The sequence below is a fragment of the Hyperolius riggenbachi genome, chromosome 3 (assembly GCF_040937935.1).
Source record: "Hyperolius riggenbachi isolate aHypRig1 chromosome 3, aHypRig1.pri, whole genome shotgun sequence".
NCBI lineage: Eukaryota > Metazoa > Chordata > Amphibia > Anura > Hyperoliidae > Hyperolius > Hyperolius riggenbachi.
The window spans coordinates 234,203,642-234,228,612 of NC_090648.1; the positions used below are offsets into that span (position 1 = coordinate 234,203,642).

General features: G+C 42.5%; 1 protein-coding gene across 2 annotated transcripts in view; it reads right to left on the minus strand.

Moving 5' to 3' along the window:
- The window catches only part of LOC137561348 (uncharacterized), an 80,667-nt gene that overhangs the window by 38,446 nt on the left and 17,250 nt on the right, over window positions 1-24,971 (minus strand). The window contains exons 6-12 of one of the 2 annotated variants that reach the window (XM_068272629.1): window positions 24,530-24,591; window positions 20,816-20,959; window positions 12,666-12,851; window positions 9,497-9,599; window positions 2,993-3,134; window positions 578-761; window positions 345-444 (exon numbers count right to left, since the gene is read on the minus strand). In XM_068272629.1, the coding sequence (XP_068128730.1) occupies window positions 345-444; window positions 578-761; window positions 2,993-3,134; window positions 9,497-9,599; window positions 12,666-12,851; window positions 20,816-20,959; window positions 24,530-24,591 (921 nt within the window). The remainder of the gene's footprint in view (window positions 1-344; window positions 445-577; window positions 762-2,992; window positions 3,135-9,496; window positions 9,600-12,665; window positions 12,852-20,815; window positions 20,960-24,529; window positions 24,592-24,971) is intronic. The other variant, XM_068272630.1, reaches the window with a different exon arrangement.

Here is a 24,971-nt window from a genome sequence, read left to right on the forward strand (position 1 = left end):
CCAGATGTGGCCCTTTTGATGGCTGCATCTGGCTCGCAGACAAATCAGTAGGAGGTTTATTCACTAAGCGACACTGCTCACACAGCGCAAGTAAAATTTTCAAAGTAGGCATGCTACTGCTGTAGCGTGCACTACTAGCTTACTCACGCTCCCCCCCAACACTAACAGCCGCTCCAATTGTACTTCTGTTTAGTTTGAAAAATATTGTATGGCTCTCGTGGAATTACATTTTAAAATGTGGCGTTCATAGCTCTCAGCAATAAAAGTTCCTGACCCCGGTTCTAAGTAAACAAATTCAAGACGCATGACAAAAATGATCCCAATTGGGACCTGGGTATGCTCACCTCCCACAGAAATGAAGAGCAGGGCAGAGCTCACCCCAGCTGACCTGCTATTAAACCTTTGCTCCTGATGTTTTATTCCACCAATCACCATACACAGTCCCTGCATAAAAACACAAAATAATTAGCACAAGATGAAGAGGATAAGGACAACATTATATAAAGCATGCAGCAATAAAGATAAACTATAAAGTCATAGATAAACCACCAGCCAAGATCCCTCTGTAAGGACTTACAGGAACAAAGAGGACACATCCCAGCAGCGTGCCAGTCAGAGCAGACTTCACTACTTCTTCGTAGCACTTGTCATCTTCTCTCGCCCCCTTTATCAGCGCAGTGATGTAGAATGTCAGTTCAATGATGGAGCCAAAAGTAGCATTCACTACAGCTCCCAGTGCGAAGTTACTCTGAGCAGAGATACTATATGGTGCAACAAGGAGAGAAAGAAAATGTAAACTTTCAGAAATTTTGCAGAGTAAACCCCATCACAGCTTTGACAAAAAAACTGCTTACCAGTATTGTAAACTCTGAAGTAAAAACCAAAGACAGAATATATGGACTATTGTAAATATAATTTACAGACTTAACTGTATGGGGGTCTACTATAGAATCAGCTGGGCCAATGCTATGACCTTTTTTCTAGAGCAATCTAAATGGTCACACAGATTCCATGAAAGGGGGCGCCAGGGGTGTCTTTTTGGCCAGCCAATTTGAGCCTCTCAACTCTGTCAGTGTTGTCTCAGCTGGCTTCAGACTATCACCGCATTTTCTCCACCTCTCATATTTAATCACAGAGTAGGGTAAGGAAGACACGAAAACATGAGGACAGCAAGCCACAGGAAACACAAAAACACAGAAAAGCACAACCCCCCCCCCCCCCCCCCCCCCAAAAAAAAAAACACAACAGTCTCTAGCAAGCTCACCATGGCATGAACAGGGTCTGCTCAAAGGTCATGGAGAGGGTGAACTATATGATATCAGGAGTGTCTTCCTAACATAGGACAATTGAGATTGAAAATGTCACTAGACAACAATCCCCATCTTGCCCATAGACAATTACTGGGTACTGAAGACCTACCAAACCTGAAGTTCCATGTACATTTACTTGTGGAAGCATGAAAGGGGTAGCATCCCTCAGAAATGTAGAATTACTTTTGAGATAGCAGGAAGAAGAAGTGCATTTTAAATGAAAAGCTGCACTTCCTAAAAAGTGCTGATAATTTGTCCACACGAAAAAAGGTGAAGGTATTCTCGCATTAAGCATCAGGTTTCCAATATCAAGGTTCCCTGTATGTCTACTTTTCTCAAGTTTGTGTTTTACCTCTATAAAAGCAGTGACCCTGTGAACAGTTGTACTTGTTTATTGATGAAAACAAACATTTTAAAACCGAAAAACGTGAAGGTTAGGCTTCTCTGAAATTGGAGAGCCCCTTTATACAATTTTTTTTTAAAATAAAAGTATTTTACCATTCACACTTGATTGCAATCACCTAGCAATTGTGACCGCAACTTTGCAGCAATTGCTATCCTCATTCAGTATGTCCTTTTTCTTGGGCAATCTAAATTGCATTGCTATCACTCCAAAAATGCTGCATGCAGCACATTTGGGATTTCTGCAAAGCCCTAGTGCTGCAGTGCGAATGATCCCATGGGGATGCATAGTATACAATGCTTTGCTAATCGCCGGCAATAACTTAGGGCTGGTGCACACCGAGCGGCTTTTTGGGCGTTTTCAGATCCGCTTGCGGCTGCGGATCTGCTTGGTCAATGTATCTCAATGGGGTGGTGCACACCAGAGCGGGGGGCGTTTTGCAGAAACGAAAAATGCCTGGGTGAGGCATTTTTTGGATTGCGGGTGCATTTCTGCCTCAATGTTAAGTATAGGAAAAACGCAAACCGCTCTGAAAAACGGCACTTCAGAGCGGTTTTGCAGGCGTTTTTGTTACAGAAGCTGTTCAGTAACAGCTTTACTGTAACAATATATGAAATCTACTATACTGAAAACCGCAGCAGCAATCCGCAAAACGCTAGCAAAACGCCTCATAAAAATAAAAAAAAGCGTTTAAAAATCTGCTAGCATTTTGCGGATCTGCTAGCGGGTTTTGGTGTGCACCAGCCCTAAAAGAGGTGGAAATTCCTGAAAAGTTCCCCAGTGTGAATAAGCCCTTATGCCACAAAGAACACATTGAATAAGTTAACTGGCCCCACCTAAAACTGTCCTTATGCCTACAGGGAGATACCGCAGGAAAACACAAATTTACTTCGTGCTCAGTAAATATATTTCTAAAAGTGCCACTGACATGAAATATACACCAGGTGTGGAGACACTCACTGTTATCTCTGTAAGATTATGACTGTAGTAGAGAGATTACATTGTGAGCCAAGCTCCTCTGAGTCAGAGCCATGACTATGTAATCTATAAAGCACTGTAGACTATACCAGCAATATATAAATAGGCAACTACAAAATTATAGTTCAGTCATCTGTACATTTCCTAATACATGTAACATGTTGGTATCTACAGAGAGCCCACTTGCTTAGAGAAGCTTTTTTTCTTCTACAGCCCTCTTTGTATTTGAACTTTTACAAAATCAACAGGTTTTGAATCCTGTAATGCATGGACAGAAGGAAAAAAAACCAAAAACATTTACCTTGCAATCGCCATTCCAATATAGTAGGAAAGTGGCATTATGGAAATCAATGAGAGAGTGAATTTCACAGGTGAACTGGTGTAATGGTTTTCGCTGTCACAATAGCCAAGAACTAGCGATATGATCACTAGCAGTATGAGATCTGAAAGACCAAGTTAAGGGAATGGTTTCCTTTTCCGGAAATCCAGCTAAATGTTCAGTTTTTAGATCAAATTTTTTTTAAAGAAGCATCCCAGATCCATCATCTGATACCATACATAAATACATAGTAAGGTGTCTACTAATTAAACAATCTTACCACTTCCATGTAATATGAGGGACTACATAGTAAATATACTTTGAATGTATACGGTACTTTAACAAATCTATTTAGTAGAAGGGTAAACACAGTATTATACAATCAATCAAGATTGTATCATTAGTAGGCACCTCTACTGAGCAGATTACGACGAGAGATTCACTCTGTGTCCTGGGCAACAGGAAGTGAACACAATCTGGAAGAAACAAATCTGAGAAGTGCTTTTCCTTTACCATCCTGACCAGAAATTTGGCACCAGAGTTACTTGTTCACATCTGAGAGGGATATGAGGGGATTTATTTCCTATTAAACAGTACTAGTTGTTTTGCTGTCCGACTCTTCAAAAGTTTTACTGTAAAACTTGAGCAAGGGGCAGGCGACCAGCCACAGAGGTACACAAGTCTTCCAGCCGTTCGGCGCATTACCTTCAGCGTTGCCAACCTTTTTACCGACAAAGATAGTAAAACATATCCTTTGTCAGTAAATTTTTATGACAAAAACCTGTGCACCACACGAATCGTGCAAAATGGGCGTGTCATGCAGCAGAGCACAGGCGTGGTCATGGGTGGGGCCAAATATACATGACCTTAGCAGTGTTGTAAAAGGTCTGCCAGGGAAGTTTGAGTTCTGCCATAGTGTTTTCCCCACCAAATACATGTAAACTGACAGCATTTCACCAAAAATACACGTAATCCGGCAGTGGTTCCCCCAAAATAGGCAATCTGGCAGCAGTGGTTCCCCAACATACACAATCTTGCAGTGGTACCCCAAAATATGTAATCTGGCAGCGGATCACCCAAAATACATGTAATTTGTAGGGATGATCACAAATGTGCATAAATCTTCATCAACTCAGAACAATTTGCATATTTTTATGCAAATGTATGCAGCTTGAAAATGGACCAATCAATTTAAACCTGGGTTTAAATTGATTGTCCATTTTCAAACTGCAAACATTTGCATAACAATTTGCATAATTTCAGAACAATTTGCATCTCGGATCATCCCCAGTAATCTGGCAGCAGTGGTTCCCCCAACATACATTTTCTGGCAGTGGTTTGCCAAAATCCACTTAATCTGGCAGCTGCTATTCCCCCAAAATACAGATAATCTGGCAGCAGTTCCCCCAAAATAGGTGCCCCCAGTACAGGTAGCCAGGTCTATAGGTGTCCCCACACAGTTTTGGTAGCCTGGAAGGGGGAGCAGCGGGCACACAGCGGTGGGGAAGACACATTCCCCCCCCCCCCCCCCCACCTGGGGCTCCCCCTTCCTCGCTAACTCCTCCAGAATTAAGCGGTGTGACAGCGGAACGACTTTATTACATTTATTGGCATGGAGAAGCAAATATGCATTGGGCTTTTACACAATGTCTTAAATAACTTATTTATCTCCTAACTGATAAAAATAACCTTTCAGCACATTTACAAGCAAAATAATCACTCAAAGTAAGTTTTTCCTAATTAACTTCATTTCATTTCAATATTACTTTTCTTACCTCAATATTTTTTCTCTTTTGGTGCTTAAAAAAAATAAAAATAAAGATAAGGTGAAAACAGAGGAAAAACAAATTAAGGGCCTGAGCCCACTAGCGCAGTTGTGCACAGCTGTGTCCGCTTTTTAGCAACACATCAATGTTACAGATGCTGAAAAGCGGACACAACTGCGTTAGTGGGCTCAGGCCCTAAAAAGCTTTGTGAATCATGCCCATTGTCCTTGTTTTTGTGCAACAAAACTGAAATATTTTCTACCAAGAGGTAAGCCAACAAACTTCTTTTCATTTCTGTAACTTTTGATTAAAAGTGGCCAAAAGATATACCGGTAGATCACACAATCAAAAGATTCTTAAATTACAAAAGTTGCAAATATCTAGAATTACTGTGGATCTCTCTCATGCTATGTTCTGAAACCAAACTACAGTTTTCTCCAAAAAGGCAGTAAAAAGGTCTGGCACTGTAGTTTGATATTAGCAAAAGTACATACAAAAAAATGCAGATGCGCAGTGTGAAACTATGCATAAGAAGATCATGACATTGCATTTGATCATAATCAGTGCATATTGGTGAAGCTTGTACCTGGGTGAGGGGGAGGAAGCTGTGGGCGCCAGTAGGTGCACAGCCTTTCGACAGTTTCGCGAGGGGAATGCCAAGCTTCATCTGCAATGTCATGATCTTCCTATGCATCGTTTTACACTGCACAGCTGCATTTTTTGTATGTACTTTTGCTAATATCAAACTATAGAGCCAGACTTTTTTCTGCCTTTTGGAGATTACTGCATGGACTTTGGTTTTTGTCTAGAGCACATAGTTTTTACTGGGTGATATTACTGTTGGCAAACACCTACCTTGCGAGCTATCCCATTCGTTTAATACAGCTAAGCCCAAGTGCGGCCTGCCAGCTCTCGTCAGAATTACCAAACTACAGTTTGCCTAGATGACAAAAGGGATTTCTCTGACTTATTCCCCATCTGTTCTCTAGAACGGTCTTAAAAAGTGGACCCGAACTCTAGCAAAGCACACAATTAAAAGTCTTTATTCAGCACACAGTTGCTCAAAAAATTCACCTAATCTGTCTGATTAGGCACAGCAGTGTCCAACTAGCACATGTGATTCAGAGCTGTGAGGTGCCTCCTCTGCAGCTCTCTGCTGCTAATGCAAACCGTAATTGCTCAACTCTTTTCAAGCTCCCAAGAATGAGAAACCAATTTAACCTCCCTAGCGGTATTGATGGTTATGCAGGTTATACATGTCAATACAAAACATGCTGTGAACAGTATTGACGTGCATACATGTTAATATTCTCCTGCATTGTATACTAGACCCTTGCTTGACACATTTTGGCAAGTTACAGGGAAAAAAAAAAAAAAAAAAAAAAAAAAAGTTATGAACATTAATTGCATCAATTTTTGCACAGAAATCCTGGGGAAATTAAACACCAGGGAGGTTAAACTTCAGGGTTTTTTTTAGGCTTTCCATTAATTGTAATGACATTTTTCCCCCTAAATGTTATGCTGTGGCTAATCTTTTAGGCAGAGAGCAAGTTTAAGGTTTGGATCCACTTTAAGGAGAGAGAGATCAGTCTCAGCTGGCTTTACTTCCCTCCTCACTGAAACACACAGACTACATAACAGAAAAAAAGGCAACAAAAAGTTTCTACAATATTTCCAAAAAAGTGGCCCATTTAACTGTTGTGAATGGTGGAGGCAGGTGTGCATAAAATCTAGAAAAATATTCACTTGAACATGGACATATTCAGACATCTATTCTGCAGTCTGTAAGGCATGGAACCCACTAGCAGTACGTTACTATACATCAAAGGTCAGCGCAGGTTTAGAAAGTCATTGTATGTACCCCTGCATATCACTACGACACAGGAGTCTGAGCCCTTGACCATTGCACTATTTTACCACTGTGGGGAAATTAATCTTTTTTTATGTGTTCTCTATGCCTCTTCTGCTGATATGCAGGGGTGCCTGTATGTCCTAATAGACACTTCCTTATTGTGTGTAGAGAGGAAGTGTATGTTCCAATATTCCCTTTTTTTTCCCCCTCCCTTGCTCTGCTTCCTGTGCAGACTAGAGTAATCAAGCTGCCTATTGATCTTCAAAAGTCTAGGTGTTTTTTGTTTGTAATCTTGTTTTTACTATTGATATATTTTTTTACACCATTATTTGCTATTAATATATTATTATTTGCTATTACATATTGTTCTGTTTTTCACTTTATTTACACATTTGGGTGACTCTTTCCTACTTTGATTAGTGATGCCCTTCTGAGGAAGTTTTTTCACCCCACCCTCTTTTCCCAGACTAAAAGCTATAAATTTGGTGCCTGCCGCCTGTTCGCCTTTTCTCCCCTGATGACGCAAGACTGCGAAACCGGTCGGGAAGGTAACAGGCGGCACCATTGTCTATTGATCTTCGATTGACCATTACATGCGCGCTAATCTTCTGGGGTTCCCCGTTTATGGGCTCCGTATGTGAGTTATCGTTTTTATGTCTACTGCCTTTTAAAGAAATTTTATCTAAATAAACGGGTTACGCTTAGATATTGCCGTTTTTGTTTTCCTATATAAATTCCTGAAACTTTACCTCCATACGGATGTCCACTGGATCTTCACGACGTCTGATGTTCCCTGGACGTTATCTGTGACCTGAGCCATTTTACAACCTTATAATGTGGGTTGTTGGGAGCTGGTAAGCCTTTTCTAGTTTTGATGTTTGGCGGATACCTACCTCTGAGCATTGGATATTTTGTGGTGAAGAATTTACCATTCCCTACATACAATGACTTTCTAAACCTGCGCTGACCTTTGATGTATGCCTGACTTCTGAACTTTTGGACATTGTTCTTCTCAGCGGCGGTTCCATTGTCCCTTGGCGCTGATATATTTGCTACTAGCAGTACGTTACTAACCCGTTACTAAGCAGTTGTGATTTGAAAAGCTCTCACTAATGCATTGCTATGGGTGTGATCACACTTGAGCAATGTGATTTTATAGAGATCCTGCACAGCATTGCATTAGCAAATCGCTACCAAAATCACCAGAAAACGCTCATGAAATAGTTTAGAAAACGCTAATCAAAAAACGCTGCCGATTGCGATTTAGGACTTTTAGTGGGTTCCAGGCTGGACTCCGCTTTTACTGGATTAGCCATATGCTCATTGCAGGGTTTTGACTCTGACACTACTTATGCCAGAAGATCAACAGGGCAGCAAGGCAACTGGCATTGTTTACAAGGAAAAATATGGAGACTCCATATTCTGCTCACCTCAAGTTCTCTTTAAACAGGCCTATAGGTCAAACTCTGGGCTAAAGTCCAATGCTTCTAAATAGACCAAATTAGTCACACCAATCAGTAAATATGAATATACCCTCCATCCCAAATGTATAAATAATGTAAACAATACCTTTGTTAGGACTGTTTCTTCAAAGACATTGTGTGTGTGTGTGTCAAACAGTCCTAATTACCCACCCCCTTTGTTGATGAAAAGATATTGTTTACTTCTGGGTAATTAGCTCAATAAAACAATTGGCCTCCTGAGAGCTCTGCGGACGGTCAGGTCTGCTGAAACAGGCTAATAAAACTACTTTGATTGTAAAATACAAGGTAAAATGAAAGATTATTTTAATAATGAAAGATTGTTGGCATGTATTTTTCATATGCTATAGAAATGTCCCGAGTGCTAAAAAGGTGCTCGGTTCACTTTAATGTTGGGTATACAGTGAGATTTTATGGTCGATTTACTGTCAGATCGATTATTTCCAACATGTCCGATTTGCTTTCCGATCAATTTCCGTTAACTTTAATAGGAAATCGATCGGAAAATGCTCGGAAATCGATCGGAACGCAAATCGGACATGTTGGAAATAATCGATCTGACAGTAAATCTACCATAAAATCTCAGTGTGTACCCAGCATTAGACCCGTTTTTAGATCTGGTCTAACATTCAGTAATTACACAATTCACAAAGGCAAATGAGTAACCACGCCCACTTTTTCTGACAGATTAGACCAGCTGATTTCTGTCAGTAAAATAATTCTGTGAGGTATTTTAAATGTGAGGATGGAACCTTTTTCATTAATTATGCAGGAGTTTAATTGTATGCAGAGGAAAGCTCATCAGAGGAGAAGGATGTCAGTCATAGCTACTAGTTTGTGAATTGCATCTTTTGATCATTTCCCCTGCTTTATCCACCTAATTACCAAATGTTTTAGACCAGGTCTAAAAACAGGTCTAAAACATTTGGTAATAGTGAATTCCCCTTTGATGCAACTGTCCAAACCATCAGTAGACTAGTCTAAACTGCTCAGTGAATTGAGGCCATAGTGGAGCACGGTTTTTAGCTCTTGGGGGTCTCAGAGGAATAAAGTTAAATGTATAAAAAATATGCTATTGTGTAAGTAGGTTGTCAGCATGTATATTTAACAAGCATTCAACTGAAACCTACATTGCCGCGCTTATTGAAAAGTACTAAAATAACCATAAAATGTCTCCATACTAATAAGATACATATGAACTCCAAAGAAAGAATAATGCAGAATTAAAAAGCAAAACAAACCCAATTAGGCATCAGAAGTCTAGAACAAATGCATGTGCAAGCCCCACACTTCATCCCGTAATCTATGTGGCTGTGGGAAGCTCAATTATCTACTTATCGTTTATCAAGATTTGATATTTTATTTTACTTATTTGTATAAAGGATACTGACTGCAAACACGTTAAGTCCATCAACAGCATACTTGTAGTAATAAACATTAACTGCGTGATAACAGCAGAGAACAACATCTGTATGATTGGATTCATCCGTCTAAAAAGTAGAACAAACAAAACAATTACAGGCACTATCACATATGGCTGGAACATACACTTAGGCCCGGTTCACATTGGCGGTCGCCGTCCGGAATCGCCGTGCCGGAGCCGGACCGCATGCGGAACGGACGCACAGCATAGCAATGAAAGTCTATGCGTCCGTTCACATGCGTCCGTTCCGTCCGGACCCGGACCGGATCCGGACTCCGGCGTAAGACCCAACATGCGCTATTTTTTGGTCCGGCTCCTCCGGCTGACGTATCCGGAGCGGAGCCAGACTGTTGCATCCGGCCAATAGAAACCAATGAGAAACGGAGAGCGCACAACACACTGGCTATAAAAACCGGACGTTCTACCCCACTTCCTATGCGTATTGTAGCAGCGATTTTGGATGGGGACACATGGGCAAGCATATTGGAGTGGAGCAGCAGTGACTTTAAACGTGCTGGAGATGTTGGCAGTATGTCGGAGGTGGAAGTGAGTTCTAAACAGCAGAGGGCCTGATTCCACAGGTCCACCTTCTGCTGACCTCCCAGACCCCAACATTTTTATTTTATTTCTACTATCTTTTGCCAAACGGATCCGGATCGCATCCTGATGTACACCTGATGCAACCTGACCGGATCCGGATCAGAACCGTACGGTTCCGATACGGATCGGATCCGGTCAGGTCATCCGGTCCGTTTGGCAGAGAACCGCAAGTGTGAACGGGGCCTTAGGCTAGGGCTCCACTAAAGAAATTATATATATGTCGGGGATACCTGCCGCCCATGCACAAGGGGACCCCCCAAGATGCCTGCAACTAGGGTTGCCGTGGTATACCGGTATGACATATACTGCTGTTTCGATTGTGCATGGTAATCATAACATGCACAATCGCGTTTTCACGGTTTTTGGGTGGCAGTGACATAGCGGCAGGGATGCGGCGTATCGGTGGGGATAAATAAAAAAAATATTCACTTGTCGGTGGGTCCTGCACACGCGTACTGTCTTCTTCCTCCTTGTTCTTGCGTCCCATTTCCCTGAAACAGCGCTCCCTGGCACTGTTACAAGGAGATGGAACGCAAGAAAAGGAAGAAGAATGAAGCCAGTACACGCGTGCAGGACCCGCCGGCGAGTATTTGTACCCCCCGGTTCTCTACACTGCGGGCACCTATCCTGGCTACACATGCTGTGGCCACCTTCTACTGGCTACACCCATCCCTGGCTACCTATGCTGCGGCCACCTGTTACTGGCTACCCCTATCTCTAACGCCATCAGGACTTTTGCAGCAGCAGGTTGAACCTTTAACAGTTTTAAACGGTGCCCCAAATCTCGACGCCTTAATCATATGTATGCCAAGGGAGTGGGGCACATTATGTAAGGGGGCCCCGGTTCCAAATAATTGTATAATACCGTATACCATAATACTGTCATATTGTGTTTTGTTTTTTAGACGGTATACCGTGGAATTTCATACCGTTGTAACCCTACCTGCAACCCAATGAAAATTAGTGTAGGAGTACTGAAGTACCCCTAACCCAGGGGTCCCCAAACTTTTTCGGTCAAGGGCGGGGTCAATATAGTTCAGACTGCTCGGGGGCCGGAACATACATAAAATGTTGAAAAACATTACATTGTATTTAGGTATTGATTCCCCCAATCATGCCTGGAGGAGAACTCCCAGCAGCAGGCATTCAGTCATGCGGCGCCCGAAACACGTCTGTGTGCACCAGACAGTGAAGCATACCTAGGTGACAAGTTGGGACAGCAGTGTCACCTGATGCAGAACTGGATTGGAAGCCAGTGAATGACTGCTCGCTGGCTCCTACAGTATGTGGATGGGTGGTGCCAGCACTGCTATTCTATATTAAATATTTAAAAGTGCAGCGGGCCACATCTATAAGTTATACATTATGTGTTTGAGGGCCAGTGAAAAAGCCTTGGGGGCCGCATTCGCCCTGCGGGCCTTAGTTTGAGGATCATTGCCCTAATCCATTTCCACAAAGAGTTAAAGAAACAAAAACCCAACAATGATAAAAAGGTCTAAATTTTCTTGATGAACCATAAATACTTACCTTAAAGGGATACTGTAGGGGGGTCGGGGGAAAATGAGCTGAACTTACCCGGGGCTTCTAACAGTCCCCCGCAGACATCCTGTGTTGGCGCAGCCACTCCCCAATGCTTCGGCCCCGCCTCCGGGTCACTTCTGGAATTTCTGACTTTAAAGTCAGAAAACCACTGCGCCTGCGTTGCCGTGTCCTCGCTCCCGCTGATGTCACCAGGAGTGTACTGCGCAGACACAGAGCATACTGGGCCTGCGCTGTGCGCTCTTGATGACATCAGCGGGAGCGAGGACACGGCAATGCAGGCGCAGTGGTTTTCTGACTTTAAAGTCAGAAATTCCAGAAGTGAACCGAAGGCGGGCCGGAGCATCAGTGAGCGGCTGCGTGGGCACAGGATGTCTGCGGGGGACCATTAGAAGCCCTGGGTAAGTTCAGCTCATTTTCCCCCGTCCCCCTACAGTATCCCTTTAAAGGGGAACTGAAGTAAGAGGTATACGGAAGCTGCCATATTTATTTCCTTTTAAGCAATACCAGTTGCATGGCAGCCCTGCTGATCCTCTGCCTCTAATACTAATAGCCATAGCCATAGCCCCTGAACAAGCATGCAGCAAATCAGGTGTTTCAGACTTTAAAGTCAAATCTGACAAGACTAGCTGCATGCTTGTTTCTGGTGTTATTCAGATACTACTGCAGAGAAATAGACCAGCAGGGCTGCCAGGCAACTGGTATGGATTAAAAGGAAATAAATATGGCAGCCTCCATATTCCTCTTCAGTTTCCCTTTAAAATGTCCCCACACCTATACCCTTAGAAAGGATTCCACACCAATATCCTCTAGAGATCCCCGATGAGTGACAAATGTCCCGCACACACAGGCGGTTTAGAATAATGAAAGTATGCATTTTGCTCATAAATTATGGTATGTGTGACTAGGGGTGCTAAGGGGGCATGAGTAGAAGAGAGTTGCAAAGGATACTCATCTTAAAAAGTTGGGAAAGTTGGAATATATGGATTGATACCTTCTTTGGGTAACGGATGTGAACGTGCTCTGGAGGCATCAACAGCACGGTGGAGAGAATCCTTGCATTCAATTTGGAGACAGGGATGAAGAAGACTAAAATCCATGATATAAAGCAAGCCACCCCATGGACTATAGCAAGCACAGGAAATCCAACCAACAGCCAGATATATGTGTTTATACGCCACTGAAAATAGAACAGAAAAATCAATGCTAGTAAATGGAATGGAAGTTGGGAAGGTGTCACTCACCAGCAATTGTCTGACCAGTAGCCATATACAATAGGTTATCAGACAAGTCAGGCCGCTAATTAGGGATACGTTCAGACATAGAATGAGGCTACCCAAGGTGAGAATGATACAGAGGCTGCCATAATTATTTCATTTTACACAATACCAGTTGCCTGGCAGTCCTGATCCTCTGCCTCTAATGCTTTTAGCCATAGACCCTGAACAAGCATATGCAAATGAGGTCTTAATGGCTTAGCTATAAGTTTGTTCCAGGGTTTTGACTACAGGCAACTGGCACAGTTTAAAAAAAAAAAAAAAAAAAAAAAAAATATGGCAGCCTCCATATCGCTCGCACCTCGGGTTCCCTTTAACCAAGCTGCTGAAGTCTGGTCCATTCAGTTAAAGGAACCCTGAACACAAAAAATAAACGGGATCTGGGCTTAAACCCCCCCCTCCTCCACCTCTCGGTAGCCTGCAAGTTCCCTCGGCGTTCTCTTGATTCCCTCTGTGGTCCCGCTGGTGGCTCCGATAAAAATCACGCATGTTCGAGAGAATTGGAGGAAGCCGCAGGTAAGTCCAGATCCCGTTTAGTTTGTGTGTTCAGGGTTCCTGGCAGGATCAGATTTAAAGCTACCTGAAGTAGGGTGGATCCACACTGCGCGCTGAACATTATAATGTGTGTAAACTGCAATGGATATTATGTGCATTATAACATACATGTTAATGCAAAATATGTTTAAAGCTGAATGAAACCCAGTATTTCTACTTTGCTGTAATAGATTATTTACAGCATATTATATACAACCAGCATTTTTTTTTTTTTTACTAGAACTGCATTCAAAGGGTTAACACAAGCGTTCGAAGCTTCCCTTCCAGCAGAGCTGGCCACTTCCAAAGTTTACATAATGATATCTTGAGTTTAATTGTATCAAGTGAGAAATGTAAACAAAGCCTTCTCTCACACTGCTGGGTCCCCTGAACAAAGTCAGACAAGCATAAATGCTTTCTGATTAAGTTAGAGGATAAATAAAGCAGTTATAAATAAAATGCAAAGTCAGCTCTCAGAGAAAAATAAGTACTTTGGGAACGTATAATTTCTAAATGGATAACACTACTTAACCACTTGAGGACCTAGGGCTTTCTACCCCTTAAGGACCGGCCACTTTTTTTCCATTCAGACCACTGCAGCTTTCACGGTTTATTGCTCGCTCATACAACCTACCACCTAAATGAATTTTGGCTCCTTTTCTTGTCACTAATAAAGCTTTCTTTTGGTGCTATTTAATTGCTCCTGCGATTTTTACTTTTTATTATATTCAGCAAAAAAGACATGAATTTTGGCAAAAAAATGATTTTTTTAACTTTCTGTGCTGACAGTTTTCAAATAAAGTAACATTTCTGTATACATGCAGCGCGAAAAATGTGGACAAACATGTTTTTGATAAAAAAAACCCCATTCAGCGTATATTTATTGGTTTGGGTAAAAGTTATAGCGTTTACAAACTATGGTGCAAAAAGTGAATTTTCCCATTTTCAAGCATCTATGACTTTTCTGACCCCCTGTCATGTTTCATGAGGGGCTAGAATTCCAGGATAGTATAAATACCCCCCAAATGACCCCATTTTGGAAAGAAGACATCCCAAAGTATTCACTGAGAGGCATAGTGAGTTCATAGAAGATATTATTTTTTGTCACAAGTAAGCGGAAAATGACACTTTGTGAGGAAAAAAAAAAAAAAAAAAAAAAAAAGTTTCCATTTCTTCTAACTTGCACCAAAAAAAAATGAAATCTGCCACAGACTCACCATACCCCTCTCTGAATACCTTGAAGGGTCTACTTTCCAAAATGGGGTCATTTGTGGGGTGTGTTTACTGTCCTGACATTTTGGGGGGTGCTAAATTGTAAGCACCCCTGTAAAGCCTAAAGGTGCTCATTGGACTTTGGACCCCTTAGCGCAGTTAGGCTGCAAAAAAGTGCCACACATGTGGTATTGCCGTACTCAGGAGAAGTAGTGTAATGTGTTTTGGGGTGTATTTTTACACATACCCATGCTGGGTGGGAGAAATATCTCTGTAAATGACAATTTGTTAATTTTTTTTACACACAATTGTCCATTTACAGAGATATTTCTCCCACTCAGCATGGGTATGTGTAAAAATACACCACAAAACACATTATACTACTTCTCCTGAGTACGGCGATACCACATGTGTGGCACTTTATTGCACCCTAACTGCGCTAAAGGGCCCAAAGTCCAATGAGTACCTTTAGGATTTCACAGGTCATTTTGAGAAATTTCGTTTCAAGACTACTCCTCACGGTTTAGGGCCCCTAAAATTCCAGAGCAGTATAGGAACCCCACAAATGACCCCATTTTAGAAAGAAGACACCCCAAGGTATTCCGTTAGGAGTATGGCGAGTTCATAGAAGATTTTATTTTTTGTCACAAGTTAGCGGAAAATGACACTTTGTGAAAAAACACAATTAAAATCAATTTCCGCTAACTTTTGACAAAAAATAAAATCTTCTATGAACTCACCATACTCCTAACGGAATACCTTGGGGTGTCTTCTTTCTAAAATGGGGTCATTTGTGGGGTTCCTATACTGCCCTGGCATTTTAGGGGCCCTAAACCGTGAGGAGTAGTCTTGAAACGAAATTTCTCAAAATGACCTGTGAAATCCTAAAGGTACTCATTGGACTTTGGGCCCTTTAGCGCAGTTAGGGTGCAAAAAAGTGCCACACATGTGGTATCGCCATACTCGGGAGAAGTAGTACAATGTGTTTTGGGGTGTATTTTTACACATACCCATGCTGGGTGGGAGAAATACCTCTGTAAATGGACAATTGTGTGTAAAAAAATCAAAAGATTGTCATTTACAGAGGTATTTCTCCCACCCAGCATGGGTATGTGTAAAAATACACCCCAAAACACATTGTACTACTTCTCCCGAGTACGGCGATACCACATGTGTGGCACTTTTTTGCACCCTAACTGCACTAAGGGGCCCAAAGTCCAATGAGTACCTTTAGGATTTCACAGGTCATTTTTGTTTCAAGACTACTCCTCACGGTTTAGGGCCCCTAAAATGCCAGGGCAGTATAGGAACCCCACTAATGACCGCATTTTAGAAAGAAGACACCCCAAGGTATTCCGTTAGGAGTATGGTGAGTTCATAGAAGTTTATTTTTTTGTCACAAGTTAGCGGAAATTGATTTTAATAGTTTTTTTTCACAAAGTGTCATTTTCCGCTAACTTGTGACAAAAAATAAAATCTTCTATGAACTCACCATACTCCGTACGGAATACCTTTGGGTGTCTTCTTTCTAGAATGGGGTCATTTGTGGGGTTCCTATACTGCCCTGGCATTTTAGGGGCCCTAAACCGTGAAGAGTAGTCTTGAAACCAAATGTCGCAAAATGACCTGTGAAATCCTAAAGGTACTCATTGGACTTTGGGCCCCTTAGCGTACTTAGGGTGTAAAAAAGTGCCACACATGTGGTACCGCTGTACTCAGGAGAAGTAGTATAATGCGTTTTGGGGTGTATTTTTACACATACCCATGCTAAGTGGGAGAAATATCTCTGTAAATGACAATTGTTTGATTTTTTTACACACAATTGTCCATTTACATAGAAATTTCTCCCACCCAGCATGGGTATGTGTAAAAATACACCCCAAAACACATTATACTACTTTTCCTGAGTACGGCGGTACCACATGTGTGACACTTTTTTGCAGCCTAGGTGCGCTAAGGGGCCCAACGTCCTATTCACAGGTAATTTTGAAGCATTTGTTTTCTAGACTACTCCTTGCGGTTTAGGGCCCCTAAAATGCCAGGGCAGTATAGGAACCCCACAAGTGACCCCATTTTAGAAAGAAGACACCCCAAGGTATTCCGTTAGGTATATGGCGAGTTCATAGAAGATTTTATTTTTTGTCACAAGTTAGTGAAAAATGACACTTTGTGAAAAAAAAACAATAAAAATTAATTTCCGCTAACTTTTGACAAAAAATAAATTCTATGAACTCGTCATACACCTAACATAATACCTTGGGGTGTCTTTTTTCTAAAATGGGGTCACTTGTGGGGTTCCTATACCGCCCTGGCATTTTACAGGCCCAAAACCGTGAGTAGTCTGGAAACCAAATGTCTCAAAATGACTGTTCAGGGGTATAAGCATCTGCAAATTTTGATGACAGGTGGTCTATGAGGGGGCGAATTTTGTGGAACCGGTCATAAGCAGGGTGGCCTTTTAGATGACAGGTTGTATTGGGCCTGATCTGATGGATAGGAGTGCTAGGGGGGGTGACAGGAGGTGATTGATGGGTGTCTCAGGGGGTGGTTAGAGGGGAAAATAGATGCAATCCATGCACTGGGGAGGTGATCGGAAGGGGGTCTGAGGGTTTGGCCGAGTGATCAGGAGCCCACACGGGGCAAATTGGGGCCTGATCTGATGGGTAGGTGTGCTAGGGGGTGACAGGAGGTGATTGATGGGTGTCTCAAGGTGTGATTAGAGGGGGGAATAGATGCAAGCAATGCACTGGCGAGGTGATCAGGGCTGGGGTCTGAGGGCATTCTGAGGGTGTGGGCGGGTGATTGAGTGCCCTAGGGGCAGATAGGGGTCTAATCTGATAGGTAGCAGTGACAGGGGGTGATTGATGGGTAATTAGTGGGTGTTTAGGGTAGAGAATAGATGGAAACACTGCGCTTGGGTGGTGATCTGATGTCGGATCTGCGGGCGATCTATTGGTGTGGGTGGGTGATCAGTTTGCCCGCAAGGGGCAGGTTAGGGGCTGATTGATGGGTGGCAGTGACAGCGGGTGATTGATGGGTGGCAGTGACAGGGGGTGATTGATGGGTGGCAGTGACAGGGGGTGATTGATGGGTGATTGATAGGTGATTGACAGGTAATCAGTGGGTTATTACAGGGGAGAACAGATGTAAATATTGCACTGGCGAATTGATAAGGGGGGGTCTGAGGGCAATCTGAGCGTGTAGGCGGGCGATTGGGTGCCCGCAAGGGGCAGATTAGGGTCTGATCTGATAGGTAACAGTGACAGGTGGTGATAGGGAGTGATTGATGGGTGATTGATGGGTAATTAGTGGGTGTTTAGAGGAGAGAATAGATGGAAACACTGCGCTTGGGTGGTGATCTGATGTCGGATCTGCGGGCGATCTATTGGTGTGGGTGGGTGATCAGATTGCCCGCAAGGGGCAGGTTAGGGGCTGATTGATGGGTGGCAGTGACAGGGGGTGATTGATGGGTGATAGGTGATTGGCAGGTGATTGACAGGTGATCAGTGGGTTATTACAGGGAAGAACAGATGTAATTAATGCACTGGTGAATTGATAAGGGGGGGTCAGAGGGCAATCTGAGCGTGTGGGCGGGTGATTGGGTGCCCGCAAGGGGCAGATTAGGGTCTGATCTGATAGGTAAAAGTGACAGGTGGTGATAGGGGGTGATTGATGGGTGATTGATGGGTAATTAGTGGGTGTTTAGAGGAGAGAATAGATGTAAACAATGGATTTGGGAGGTGATCTGATGTCGGATCTGTGGGCGATCTATTGGTGTGGGGGGGTGATCAGATTGCCCGCAAGGGGCAGGTTAGGGGCTGATTGATGGGTGGCAGTGACAGGGGGTGATTGACGGGTGATTGACGGGTGATTGACAGGTGATCAGGGGGATAGATGCATACAGTAAACAGGGGGGGGGGGGGTCTGGGGAGAATCTGAGGGGTGGGGGGTGATCAGGAGGGGGCAGGGAGCAGGGGGGGGGGGGATAAAAAAAAAATAGCGTTGACAGATAGTGACAGGGAGTGATTGATGGGTGATTAGGGGGGTGATTGGGTGCAAACAGGGGTCTGGGGGGTGGGCAGGGGGGGGGTCTGATGGGTGCTGTGGGCGATCTGGGGCAGGGGGGGGAGAAATCAGTGTGCTTGGGTGCAGACTAGGGTGGCTGCAGCCTGCCCTGGTGGTCCCTCGGACACTGGGACCACCAGGGCAGGAGGCAGCCTGTATAATACACTTTGTAAACATTACAAAGTGTATTATACACTTTGTATGCGGCGATCGCGGGGTTAACATCCCGCCGGCGCTTCCGTATAGCCGGCGGGATGTTGCGGCGAGCGAGCGGTGACAGGCGCCGGCGGAGGATCGCGTCACGGATGACGCGATCGCTCCGCCCATGCCCTTAAATGGACCGCCGCCTCTGTGGGTGAGGCCGTCCTGAAGGGCTCCACTTCCCCGCCGCCCCTGTGTAGTGGGCGGTCGGGAAGTGGTTAAAGAGACTCCGTAACAAAAATTTCATCCGGTTTTCTTCCATCCTACACGTTCCAAAATCTATTCTAATGTGTTCTGGCTTACTGCAGCACGTTCTACTATCACCATCTCTGTAATAAATCAACTTATGTCTCTCTTGTCAGACTTGTCAGCCTGTGTCTGGAAGGCTGCCAAGTTCTTCAGTGTTGTGGTTCTGTGATGCATCTCCCCCCTCCAGGCCCCTCTCTGCACACTGCCTGTGTGTTATTTAGATTAGTGCAGCTTCTCTCTGCTCTATTATCTTTTACAAGCTGGATAAATCCTCCTCTGAGCTGGCTGGGCTTTCACATACTGAGGAATTACATACAGGCAGAGCTGTCTGCACTCTGCAGGAAGAAACAGCCTGACACTTCAGTGGAAGATAGCTGAAGGGGGAAAGAAACACACAAATGATCTCTTGAGATTAAAAAGGAAGGCTGTATACAGCCTGCTTGTGTATGGATGTATTTTCTATGTGTGGACATGCTGTACATCAACCTACTTCCTGTTTTGGTGGCCATTTTGTTTGTTTATAAACAAACTTTTTAAAACGGTTAACCACTTTTAATGCGGCGGGGAGCAGCGAAATTGTGACAGAGGGTAATAGGAGATGTCCCCTAACACACTGGTATGTTTACTTTTGTGCGATTTTAACAATACAGATTCTCTTTAAAGAGAATCTGTATTGTTAAAATCGCACAAAACTAAACATACCAGTGTGTTAGGGGACATCTCCTATTCCCCTCTATCACAATTTCACCGCTCCCCGCCGCATTAAAAGTGGTTAAAAACTGTTTTAAAAAGTTTGTTTATAAACAAACAAAATGGCCACCAAAACAGGAAGTAGGTTGATGTACAGCATGTCCACACATAGAAAATACATCCATACACAAGCAGGCTGTATACAGCCTTCCTTTTGAATCTCAAGAGATCATTTGTGTGTTTCTTTCCCCCCTGAGGGGGGAGTTCATAGCAGAACCACAACACTGAAGAACTTGGCAGCCTTCCAGACACAGGCTGACAAGTCTGACAAGGGAAAGATACATTGATTTATTACAGAGACTGTGATAGTACAAAGTGCTGCAGTAAGCCAGAACACATTGGAATAGCTTTTGGAACTTGTAGGATGATAAAAAACAGGATGCAATTTTTGTTACGGAGTCTCTTTAAGCACAAAAGCAAATCTGATAACCGTATGGCATATACAAAGTAGGAAAACCTGTTATTGAATATTATGCCAGGGTTTTAAACCGCTTTAAATGCTGCAGTATTCCAGGTATGTCCTATCCTATCAGTTTATTTTGACATCAAGCTTGCTTTAAATTTTGCTGTGTTTCTAATGGAACAAACAAGCAAGCAAAAAATTCCAACCTTAGACCATGAAAAGTATCAAACATTTTACCATGCACAGACTAACGGTTTTTAATGACTTTTTAGAAAATAGAGCCATGTCAAAATCTGAATTATGCCCAAAGTATATTTCACTTGGACTATAAATACAATTGTTTCACAATTTGTTCTGACTTCAGGTTCGCTTTAAATCTTTTGCGTTGGATTATTTAAGTTATAAAATGTAAGGATGTAAACACAAAAAAGAAAACAAAACCATCACACTTACCCAGTAGCTGACTTCAAAACCACAGTGGTCTGGATGGATCCTTACACATTTCTCTAGAAGAGGAGTTTTCTCCCCTTCATCCACTTCTTGGATGGCTTCACACTTAGTGAATTTCACACAGTTTCTGTGATGTGTTTTACCATTCTGGAGGAAATCAAATACCAAATTAAGGAACAAAATATTCTGAAAACAGTGTCCCATACATTAAAAACTTCTTACTTTGGCTTGCCAAGGGCTCACGTTTTATAGCCAGTCTTGCATTGAAATGTGATATTCTGCTTTGACACCAATTCCTATACAATATAAACTATAAAGCTAAATTAATTTAAAGAGGAATTCCAGTGAAAATAACATAACAAAAATGCTTAATTTTTACAATAATTCTGTATAAAAGATTTAGTCAATGTTTGCCCATTGTAAGATCTTTCCTCTCCCTGAATTACATTCTGTCATTTATCATATGGTGACATTTTTATTGCTGGCAGGTGATGTCAGTGGAAGAAGCTGCTGCTTGCTTTTTTTTTTGGCAGTTGGAAACAGCTGTTATTTCCCACAATGCAACAAGGCTCCCACAGTGTGATGTCAGCCCCATGGTCCTGACATCACACTTTGGGAAGGGTTTCAACACAATATCAGCCATACAGAGCCCCCCTGATGATCTGTTTGAGAAAAGGAAAGATTTCTCATGGGAAAGGGGGTATCAGCTGCTGATTGGGATGAAGTTCAATCCTTGTCGCTGTTTTTTTAATTTTTGGTTATACATGTTAAGTTACCCAATACTGGGGGCACATCTGGCTATCTACACTGACAAGGGGGGCTGCCAAATACTGGGGGGGCGGGCATCTGCTATCTGCTATGTATGCTGGGGAGGCAGGGTACTAAATACTCCAGGCACAACTAGCTACCTACACTGGGAGGGGGGCTACCCAAATACAGGGGGGGGGAAATCGCTAAACACTTGAGGCATATCTGGCTAGTGTACATGTTGATGTGAGAACACAAGTGAAGGATGACCCACTGAACACCATGGTGCAAAACATTTAGGTGGTGTGAAAACGATCACGTTATATGTCTTATTTCCCCCAAGTTTTCTTTGAGGAAACCCCAGTACAGGGAGGAACAAGGCAGATGGAGTGGATGCTATACAAACATAAGCTTGGTTTGCTGGCCTGATTCGGTCAGCTGTACTCTCTGGTGAGCATAATCAGTTACCATTGCATGTCTGGTGGAAGGACAGAGCACAGCTTTATTCACTAGCACAGAGGAGTTGTCTGTGTTGTTAAAATTTGCAACACAAACAAAAAAACGTATGAGACGTTTGAGATCATGAATTGTATGTGCAGCATGGATAATTAATAGAACATTAGTAGCAAAGAAAAACAAATTCTGTATTTTAAACTTTGAAACACAGCAGAGCTTATGACCCTGCAGCAAAATCTTAAGCCGTTTTTTCACGGTTTCTTTCATGGAGACGTGTGTCTCAGAAAATAGGACTGTCTCAGACCCAAGTTGAGATGGAAAGCTCAGAGAAGCTCTTTTGCATAGATAACTGAAGTTTCTTAACTCTTCCTGTACTGGAAACAGTTTCTTTGCTATTAATGTTCTATTTCTTAGCTGTACTACACATACATTTATGATATAATGAATTGTATTTTCACTTCAGATTCCCTTTAACTATTGTGTGCTTCCTAATTCTATGGTTTTTCCCTGATCTTGGAAGAGAAGTATATTTTAAGATGAGAAGAGTAGATTTTAGAAGATCCATTTTAGATGAAATGCTTTCACCCCTATATCTATCTTTGAGAGGCCGAGAAACTGAAGTTTTGAAAACCAGTGCCTTAGAATTAATTGAGTGATTTAAATGGATTGCTTCACGGATACCTGTGGACAAATAAGCACACACACATTTTTCTTTACATTTTGTTTCCTGAGCTGTTGTGATCACACACCATTTTCCCTAGTGCAACACACTGGGTACCTTCATTTGTTCTGCACAGGGGAGCCACAATGTCTTAGGCTGCTTTCACATCAGGACATTGCGTTTGATGCTACGTTAAGGTCGCACAACGTACCCCTAATGCAACGCATTGTGCACTATAACTTGGACATTATAGTGCATTCTTTAGTCCTGCATTTAGTGCGCCGTTTTCGTCGCACAGTGATGGAACGAAAACGGCGCATTCGTTACATATAACAAAAAAAAAAACCACATTACTGAGCATGTGCAACACAACACAGCAGATTCATTGCTAAACGCACAGCATGCAGCACTTTCTAATAACGCCTCACGTTACACACAAACGCAACGTGTGCACTGTGAATGTCACACAGACTTCGTATTGCTGTGCGTTAGTCTGCGTTATAAAATTTTCTAACTTGCGACTTTAACGTCGCACTGTGAAAGAGCCCTTAAAGTGGACCTGAACTCTTGCACTGGACAGAAGGAAAACAGAAATCTCAGAATAGATGTTGGAGATGTGGGGCCTCAAACAAACACTAAGGTTTTCCATATAGTTATTTATTTCTTGTCCCAAAAGACAGGTGTTTTGGTAAGATATACATGCTCTACTTGCCAAATTCAGCACCGCCATACCTTTCGCTCCCAGAGTCATGCTGCTTTTTAATGACGTGCCAAATGCAGAACGAAAGGCGTTCCTAGCTAGGCTACTCCAGTTTTATACTAGGAGACAGGTAGCTTCAAAGTCGATAAATACCTCAGAGCCAACTAATGCAAAATTCTTAGCTTCAGTCCACACAGACCTATCAATTTATAAAAATGTTTACGAGAACAGAGGTTCCAAGAAGCCAGTCAATAAAAGCTGGACCCACTGGTTATCCATGTTTTTATTCAAAATTGGCATGTACACAAGTATAGCCCTATGTGCTGTGTAAAACATTCCTACCACTTAAATGCAGGGGTCCTATCCCATAGAACCATATTAATTCCATGCACTGACGAGGATCAACCAATTCAAAGCAGTCTGTATGCATGTTGTATTAGTTTAGCTCTGTATTAAGCCGACACATCCTTGCATTACAGCAGTTCTGGAGATGTGTTTAGCTATCAGGGACAGCAAAAGGATGATTTGCATATTTGGCAGTAATGCACTGACTGTGGGACACATCAAATACTCACTCCAACCTCAAATTGCAAATACCTTCTGTTTTAAGAAGGTAAAATTCTGTTTTTTAGAAAACAGAACAGAGTTGACCAGCTCAGAGAAATTATTTTGCAAATAATTTTTTTTAACTCTTTCTGTAGTGGAAAATACGAGACTTTTCTTTGCCATTAATTTTCTATTTATTATCTGAACTACACTTTCAGATACTACAAATTCATGATCTCAAAATTAATTTCGGTTAAGATTTGCTTTACTTATTGCACCTAAATTATTGATCTACAAATAAGTTATTGAACAATGTAGGCTCTTAATCTGGGCCAGTGGTTTTGATAAAGTCCTCAAATATCAGTTGCAGGATACACCAGAGTTCAGATCCATGACTGATGCCACTCACTTGTTAATGCTTCAGCATTAAAACAAGCTTTGATATCACCTTGGGACATTGATTTACTTCACTTAGAGTCCAATACCTTTATATAGTAAGCATTCCGGGAACACAAGAAACCTAAATGCTTTGGAAGTAATCACACAGTAGGATAAACCCCAGTCTTCAGGAGCTTAGCACAACTCACAGTTTATTGCTATAGCTTACCTTTAAGATTACTTTTCCAAATGGCCAAATAAAGTATCTTGCAAGGTTCCAACACAGGACGCCTAAACACCAAGCACACAGGCGTAAAAAAAGCATCACTGAGTAAACATATCCTCAACTATGCAATTCTGTAGTCTATATAGCAGAATACCTACATTAAAATCCACTAGGAGAGAATGGTCTATCTACCACACTGCCCAGTACAAAACAAGATCACCACGTTACAATCAGAACTACAACAGCAGTGCTGCTCAATTAACGCAACAGAATAAGACGTACCATACACCACCTCTTATTTTTGCTCCTATTACCATCTAATTAATAACTGCTTAGGGCCTGAGCCTACTGACGCAGTTGTGTCTGCTTTTCAGCATCTGTAACACTAATGTGTAACTGCGTCCGTAGGCTCAGGCCCTTAGTTGTAGAGGTTTTCCCATACTGT